Source organism: Podarcis raffonei, chromosome 3 (assembly GCF_027172205.1).
Source record: "Podarcis raffonei isolate rPodRaf1 chromosome 3, rPodRaf1.pri, whole genome shotgun sequence".
NCBI lineage: Eukaryota > Metazoa > Chordata > Lepidosauria > Squamata > Lacertidae > Podarcis > Podarcis raffonei.
In genome coordinates, this window is record NC_070604.1 from 78,186,230 (window position 1) to 78,195,066 (window position 8,837).

Genomic DNA, 8,837 nt, shown 5'->3' on the forward strand with positions numbered 1-8,837 from the left:
ATCAAGGATCCTAGCTGAGCTATAAAGCTCATTGGGTGACCTTGAGCCAAGCACTCTCTCTCAGCCTAATGTTTCTCATGGGCTTGTTAGGAGCATAAGATGAGGCCTGGGAAGAGACACATTGCACCCTATATTTTGGACAATGGGATGACAATATAATAAATGAGAAAAAAGTAAAGGTCAGGACCTCCTATCTCCAGTCAGGTTAGGAAGAATGGAAGGAAGGCAGCAATCCAAGAACAGAGGTAGCTCTGTGCCCTTGCACAGTTGTTGCCAGTTTCTCCAATCTTTCCACCCTTACTCAAGGGGGAATGCATGTAAACAAAGCTATGAGAATGAAGGCTGGGCACTTTTTGCATTCAGCTGTGCTAGACTCATGGCATAAGCGGAGTGGAAGTCTAAGTGAGATGTCTTTATATGCTGGGCACACACACAGCCACTTCCTCTCTTTCCAACCACCTCCCTACTTTGGCCACTTGGCATGAATGAAGCGGACAGGTGACTTCTATGCAATTCCAAATCAAAATATTTTAAATAAACATACTTTTTTCTTTCTCAGGGAGGCTTGTGAAAAAGGTAGCCAAGAACATTTGCAATTTCGTTCCTAAAGGAGGACAGGTTCCGATAATCTGACCGGATAACCTGTTAAATTAAAAACAGAAATATGGTGGAAGACATTCAAAGACAAAACTGTCAACTTTATCAACTAAACAAATACAGTTTACATACTACTAGAACCTCTATACATATATTTGTTACACTGAAGTATAAAATAACTTACAGGTTAATTGACAGAAGATTTTATTTTGTTAAAAAGGCAGGCCACCTTTAATATCAGACCAATACAGTATATCGGAACCAAGCTAGCCTTTCTCAACGAGCAAAAATATTCTGAGCTAGTAAACCCCTGATTAACAGAGCAATTCTAACCCCTGTCAAAGGAAGGTACATCCATCCCAGAAACCTTCCAGTACATCCACAGAAAGCTGTGTAAGTGTATGAGCAGCACCAGCTGCTACTGTCATAGCAAGGGCCAAAATGGAATAGGTTGGGAATGTGTCAGAGTCCCCTGTACCCCCTGCAGATTAGACCCCATAACTACACTAGTCTGAAGCTGGTGTAGTTAATTTCCTCTCCCATTGGTTTCAGTGGGTGGGACAATTTAAGGGTAAGGAATACAGAAATAAAAAGGCAGAAAAATGCTGAAGCCCTGGTCACATCGAGCCTCTGGATGTGGCAGTGATTCTGCCCCAGATTCCCACTTCCACTCCAGAACTTAGAATTGCTCTACTTAGAAAAGCTTCCATCCCAACAAAAGAACATCCTCCTAACACACCTAGGAATTTTTTTTATAATTATAATCCTCATCATTTAACACTAAAAATCTAGAAATCTGAGAGAAATGTTTTCTGTACTTGCTCCAGTTCTCTCTCATCTTTTGTGGGATAGGACACTTAGAACTGCCTGCAGTACTGTAAATGTGGGTGCACTATATATTTGCATAATTCTAAGGCAATGAAACCTGGTGGGATTTTTTTCAATCCCTGTCCTCAATGGAGGAAAATCCATAAATACCTGCAAATATTCAGCCCTATGTAAGTGGCATTTAAAAATCTGGTTTAGTATCTATAGAAATTCAACAAGTTGTCAATGAATAATTTATTACCTGCTATAGAGAGAACTTTCCGAAAGAGCATCCATTAAAGGGCCAATAATAAACTAAAAAAAGAAAGAAAGCGTGCTTGTATTAAAAGCTGTAACACGGACAAAAATGGTATTTGTCCTGCAAAACATGTATGGATGTTTAATCAGACCTGTATTAGTAGAAAAGTCAGTATGAAACTGTAATATTTATTTCTGCTACAGAAAAACAGTGGATCTGGCTTTACAACACATTCAATATACAAAATGGGTAAAGAAATTATGAATCAGCCTTACAAACATTTAAAAAGATTTATATACATGACAGCAGGGAGTAAGAGAAACAAAAGTACCGTATTTTTCGCCCCATAGGACGCACTTTTCCCCCTCCAAAAATGAAGGGGAAATCTGGGTGCGTCCTATGGGGCGAATGCAGGCTTCAGGAAGACATCCGCAGCCCAGGCAGCCCTGCGGGAGGTCCCGCAGGGATGTCTAGGCTGCGGATAGCAGCCTGCTTCCCGGAGCGGCGGGCGCGCTGAAAGCAGAGCGCCCGCCGCTTCGGGAACACATCCGCAGCCTAGGCAGCCCTGCAGGAGGTCCCGCAGGGCTGTCTAGGCTGCGGATAGCAGCCTGCCGCCCGGCGAGCAGGGCGCCCTGAAACAGAGCGCCCCGCATGCCAGACAGACATCCGCAGCGTGGGGAGCCCTGCAGGAGTTCCCCGCAGGGCTCCCCACGCTGCAGATAGCAGCCTGCCGCCTGGCGCGCAGGGCACCCTGAAGCAGAGCGCCCCGCGCGCTGGACAGACATCGGCCAGCCCCACAAGCTCGGGGGACAGCAAGGAGGCGCAGCGCCGCCATCCCGCTGTTCCTCGACCTGGTTCGGTTTCCCCGACCTGGTTTTGGGGGGGAAATAAAGGGAAAAAAATTTTCCTTTATTTCCCCCCCAAAAAACTAGGTGCGTCCTATGGGACGGAGCGTCCTATGGGACGAAAAATACGGTATTTCCTGAACTGTATTATGTAATGAGGCTATTGCCCTAAAAATAAAATAAAAAGTGCAGATCTGTTACCATTACAATTTATCACCAAAAATGCTATGGCTAAAAGGATCCTACTCACTACCACTTTTCCCACATCTCAAAAATGAGGTGAACTTGACTAGGGTAATGGGCACAATTGTTGCTCTCTGCCCTTATAATCAGAGCAAACCAGGCAGTGTGTACCCTAGACACTGGTGGACAAGATGGTGTGCTTACGAAGAGAATTATGTTTTCCTTATGTTCCCTTCAAGAGCAGCAAGCTTTTAACATCCCCCCCCCCCCGGAATAATATAGACAATGGAGCAAACTTCAGGAGGAAATCTTAGGAGGAAAAAGGGAAGAAAACTTTACCTCTGAGAATCCTGGTGACATAGGGATATGTTTCGTTTGCCAGATGTCAAGAAAGTGAATTACACCTTCCTTTGTCAATGTTTTGTTTTCACTCTCAAACATTCTTTTGTAAATGCACATATGCCACGATGGGTGAAACACCCAACTATCTGTTGCAAAAAACAGAATTTTTACAAGAGTACACAATGACAGTAATCTCGACATATATTTTATCTGTATGCAGGAAGTAGTTATTCATATGTACTTTTATTCATATGTACCTTTATAGGTTTTCACAATATATTTACATCTAATCACATTTTTAAAAAAAGTTTTAAGAAAATGTCATTTCATTGTGTAGCACATCCACTTGAATCTGGCTGGGAAGGCCCATTATCTCCATGGCTCTTACCTTTCATATTGACTTTTGTCCTGATATGCCCTATACAACTGAGGGATAATTCATGCAATTAACTGCCAATTTTTTCCTACATTATGTAAATGTGGCAGGGTATCTCACACACCTCTCATCCCATGAACAATGTAATATGTGAGTAAGAAAATATTAGCTTGCAACCCTCCCTCCACTGTGGTTTTTTTCCTCCAACATGGCTTTTATGGGAAGGAATTGCAAAAAGACTACTCTCGGGCTACACACATTATGTTGAATGTTCAATGTGGGGTACAATTCTGATGTCCCATTGTTCTGTACTGAATTTCTAAACTGATATTGTATGAACTGGCCTTTAAACTGCGTTGATTTAGAAATTATCAATGTTACAGCCTATGACCTGAAAAAGGCATTATTTAGGCTGTTGAGTAACCAAGTGCCAGGAATTTTTGCAACATATAGACCAATCCTTTGATTCCTGACAAAGTTATTGGCACTTTTCTTTAAAAAAAAATAGCCTTACCATTTTGCTCTGATACTGCATGTTCATATAAACTATTTAACTTTGGCAATACTGGCTTTATAACATGTATCTAAAATTGAAAAACAGACATTATTACATTAATTTGATTTACTCTGTAACTGAAAAGTATCATAACTACAGTTAAGAGCTAGATATTGACTTCTGGCATGAAATTATATAACATAGCGACTTTACAATAATAGAAATTATAACACAGTGTCTCTGTGCAACCAAGATTCAGCCCCTTGTGAACAGCAAATCTATACATAATTCTGATGCTGTGTTTTACTTCAGTGGAACTTGGAAGAGTATAACTTAAGACTGAGATGTCATTTTCATTTTTTAACTCGTTTCCCCATAAACATGCAAAGGGAAATTTATACATTCAAAATGCATGGAAGATTTTTGTTTAAGAAAAAAATAGTCTTTACACTTCCTGACTTCAGCATTCAGCATTTGTTCACTGTATAGAACAACCCTCTGTTATTTTGCGTATTCATAGCAACAATGAAGAACAGCGACTCTCAGCAGCACTTTGTAAAAATGTTACATATTTACCTGATTTCCTTCCAAAGTGTCCATAATTAAGATGTAATTTTCCCAAAACTGAATTAGTTGATCATTTTTTTCTGCACACCACCAGAAGAGACATGGTTCTGCAATACAATACAAGCAAATTAGAGGCATTTCTTCTCTTCCCTCTAATCAAAGGGAACATATGAATGATACTACATCCAGTTTAATGTCACTAGCATGAAAAGGCTGTTATACCAAGCCTATAAGAACAGTAAGCACTGAAAGCACAGGCTGCAATCGTTCAGTATTAGTGGACAAAACTTTACATGGAAAGCAAAAAGTATTAATGTAGGTCAAGAGCATGACCCTTTCCTTCCCATGCAGAGGGGAAGGCAACCTATTTCCATGGAAGCCTCCTCCTATCTTGGCGCACTATCACTGTGTCAAGCATAATATAACAGGGAGTTCAATGCAGATGTGATACTATTGCAACTCACATCTTACCATCCAGCAGCTCCACCACTTGCCATCAAACTGGCCACTCATGTATATCACAAGTACACCACATCCCATGGGTTTTCGTTTTGAAAAAGGCTCCTCCCCATAAGTGTATCTGAGGTGTGGAACATTGTTACCAGGAAAGACTGTGATAGGAGGATTGTGCCACCAGATTTTTAAGTGTCTTTCTTCTATCCTTAATGTTTATTTCTAACCTTGGGTTATGCTTTCATTAGCATTTCTCAGTGAAAAGGTAAATTCATGCTTAATGAGGTATTGCATGAACAATTAAGGAATGACATTCACTTTGGTTACTGTTTCGCCCATCCTCCTTCACAGTCAAAACCTTTTTAAAAGGTTGCTATCTCCCTAAGCAGTATGCAAGAAATGGTGGTTGGGGATAGAAATGGTGGTTGGGGGTAGAGCTGTAGCTCAGTGATAGCACATCTGCTTTGCATGCAGATCTGAGTGTTCATTCCTTTGTATTTCCAGGTAGGGCTCGGGAGACCCTTGGCTGCAAATCTGAGCTGCTGCCAGTCACTATAGACCATGGGTAGGCACACTAAGGTCCAGGGGCCAGATCTCACCTTCTAAATCCGGCCCATGGACAGTCCAGGAATCAGCGTGTTTTTACATGAGTAGAATGTGTCTTTTTATTTAAAATGCACCTCTGCCTAGTGTTTTTACATGAATAGAATGTGTGCTTTTATTTAAATGCATCTCTGGGGTATTTGTGGGGCATAGGTATTTGTTATTTTTTCCCAAAATATAGTCTGCCCCCCCACAAAGTCTGAGGGACAGTGGACTGGCCACCTGCTGAAAAAGTTTACTGACCCCTGCTGTAGACAATACTGAACTAGATGGACTGATGTTACGATTCAGAAAAAGGCAGCTAGCTTCCTGTGTGGCTCTAGAACACTATAATTCCATAGTGAAGGTCCTCTCATTTTGTTTGCTCATCTAAATAAGTTTATAGACACCTTTAGAGGCACACCACTGTGGCTTTGCTATCCACATTTGCTATGATAGACAAACTCCTGCTTTCGCTACAGCAGAACCAAAGAGACTTGCTCGCTTTCTACCAGTCTCTTAAATTTAACGCTACTCAGAGCATCTCACCAATGTTTGGGGGCTGCAGCTTTTAAGTATGACACAACAATCTGGGGCTACTTAAAACTAAAGCACAAGTGAAGATGGCACTTCTTGTGCCTTAGCAGTGGATACAAGGGACATTTTTACAGCATTGTGGCAAGACGTGTGTACATGTGCCCACGTTCTCTCTTTGACAAACGCTTGAAGGAGACCTGGTCTTTTATTACATCCCAGCTAAGGCACACAAATGTTACGCACTGATTGTAATCAGGTACAGATGCAGACAAGATAACTGGTAATGTAATTCATTTCAGAGTGTGGGAGTCATGGAGAAAAGACCTGTCTTTCACTTGCAGCCTATGGCTTGCTGGTCACGGCTATCCTCTACCATATGTAAAATTCAAAGTCAACACTAACCCATATTTAGAAAGCTCTGTGGAGCCAAGCCGTAGGTCGGATACTATACGTGGTGAATAATACACATGTCCAGCCTGCCACGGGTCACAGAGCTGACCAAGGCAAGGCTTTTCTCCACAACCTACCACATGCTGAAGTGGCCGAGAAATTGGTGTGTGTGTGTGTGTGGCATGGCATTTGTGGAAGCAAGTTAAGCAAGGGTGCTACATCACCAGGGCTGTACCATTTCCACTGTGCCGGTTGCACCTGCACTCCAGGCGTAGTTTATCAGAGACATCCACTGCTCGCTTCAGCAAATAACGGGCTCTTTTCCTGCACAGGGCATCACTCTCCGTCAGCCCCTTTTGCACCACTTCCCAGAAACTGCTGCACTGCCTGGCGTCGAGTAGCTGAGCAGCCGCCTCCACCTGCGCGCTCGCTGGAAACAGCGCGTCCGAGAGGGCGCTCAAGACCAGCAGGGTCCGGCTCACCCGCTGCGGGGCACCCTTGGGCGGCGGCGGCGGCAGCACCATCAGCCCTTCCCACACGAGCCCCAGTGCGGCGCTATTCCGCCCCAGCGCCGGCAGCAGCCTCCCGGCCGCCAGCAACGCTTTCTCCTCCTCGTCGTCCTCTCCATCTCCCCTCAGCAGCTTCAGGGCCGCCGCCACGGCTCGCCCGAGCAGCCCCGGCTCCTCCAGCCAAGGGGCCACGGCGGCCAGGACCTCGACTGCCGCTTCCACCTGCAGCCGCCCGCTCCCCGCGCTGCCTTCCAGGGCCTCCAGCGACTCCCGCCCCAGCCGCTCCGCCAAAGGGGCTCCGCCAAGCGAGGCGCAGCAGCGCAGCGCCCCGCACGCGGCTCTGGCCAGGCGCAGCCGCTCCTCCGGGGACTCCCCCGGCGAGGAGGCACCGCCGAGCAGCACCGGCAGGCAGCGGCCCAGCGCCGCCTCCCAGGCCACGCGCCGAGCCGCCGCGTCCCGCTCGTCGCTCCGCCCGCCCGCCGCCGCCGCCACCCGCTCGAGAAGGAAGCGCAGCGTCTCCGCTTGCTCGACGGAGAGCGGCCCGCCTTCGGCGCCACCGCCGCACACGGCCCGCAGCAGCGCGCCCCAGTCCGGGCATTGCGAGAGCAGCGTGTCGGCTAGGACCGCGTCCATGGCAGGGAGCACGCGCGGCCTAGCAGGCCTGTCCGACGCCTTTCCTCGCGCTTTCTGCTCCCAGCAGCCCTTGCGTTTAAGGTGGCTGCGGGGAAAGCGAGGGCTAGCTTGATGATAGGCCTGCCTAGCAGTCGATGCTGCGCCTTTCGCAGGGGTTGCCTTTTCTGTACCCCTGACAGGCAGAAATTCAGCAGGGGAAACCACACAACTTCTCCCTGCTCGCATTTGCCTTCTCGCCACCCCGTCACCGTGCCGGGTAATGAATGGGTTTCTAATGTCCTTGGAACCGCTTACGACCAGGACTGGGTCAAAGATTTGAACGTTAAGGCTGCGGAGTGTAAACTAAAGGACAGCTTGCCTGGGAAGGCTGCGTATGTGTCATGTGGGTTTCTTCAAATCACTTATTTGGAGAATCCTTGCACATGCAAAAGAGCTGCACTGAAGTATAGGGTTTGTGCACTGCAGCCAGTGACAGTTAAAAAAAATTCTTTTCATTGATTTTCCAAAAATAACACAAAGATATAACACACACATAACAAATACTTCCCCTCTGTACCCCACTCTTCCCCAGACTACAGAGTCTTATGGAAAACGTTTCCAAAGTTGTGACTATAAGTCGGGTGGTTGCCAGCCAGTGACAGTTTTGAATTGATCAGTAGGCTGCACCTGCCAGAGCCATTCTCTAAATTGATGCTATAAACAAGACCAGTTGCTGGGGAATGACAGCAGCAGCAGGAGGTGGCTTTTGCCCTCTTCGTGTTTGTGTGCTTCCTGGAGGCATAGAATTGCAGAGTTGGAAGGGATCTTGAGGGTCATCTAGTCCAACCCCCTACAATGCAGGAATCTTGCCTACAGTCATCCCAATTATATGGACCACCTTGGGAAACAGGATGCTAAACTAGAAAGGCCTCTGCTCAAGCAGAACGTTTATGTCAGAATTTGTGTTCCACAAAATTTACCTTGAAGTGTCAGCAGGACCCAGTAGTGTTCTAGGCCCTTTTCAAAAACTTGCAGTGCATAACTAAGCAAAATCCTAGCATAAACAGACACATGACTGTTGTCCATTTGTGTCCGAAACACAGAGCATGAGGCTCTTAATCTCAGGGTAGTGAGTTCAAACGCCATGTTGGGGGGGGGGGAGAGAAAGAAAGATTCCTGCATGGCAGGAGTTGGATTAGATGATCCTCGTGGTCCCTTCCAACTCTACAATTCTCTGATTTTGTGCTGCAATGTTGAGGGTAGGATTGCACTCGGTGTTCTG

General features: G+C 45.9%; 1 protein-coding gene across 1 annotated transcript in view; it reads right to left on the reverse strand.

The window, feature by feature from the left end:
* TARBP1 (TAR (HIV-1) RNA binding protein 1) overlaps nt 1–7,884 on the reverse strand; it is a 31,354-nt gene extending 23,470 nt beyond the window's left edge. The window contains exons 1-6 of the mRNA XM_053382537.1: nt 6,670–7,884; nt 4,482–4,579; nt 3,924–3,993; nt 3,031–3,179; nt 1,667–1,719; nt 545–642 (exon numbers count right to left, since the gene is read on the reverse strand). Coding sequence (XP_053238512.1) covers nt 545–642; nt 1,667–1,719; nt 3,031–3,179; nt 3,924–3,993; nt 4,482–4,579; nt 6,670–7,801 — 1,600 coding nt within the window. The 5' untranslated portion in view covers nt 7,802–7,884. The remainder of the gene's footprint in view (nt 1–544; nt 643–1,666; nt 1,720–3,030; nt 3,180–3,923; nt 3,994–4,481; nt 4,580–6,669) is intronic.
* Between the last annotated feature and the right edge of the window lie 953 nt (nt 7,885–8,837).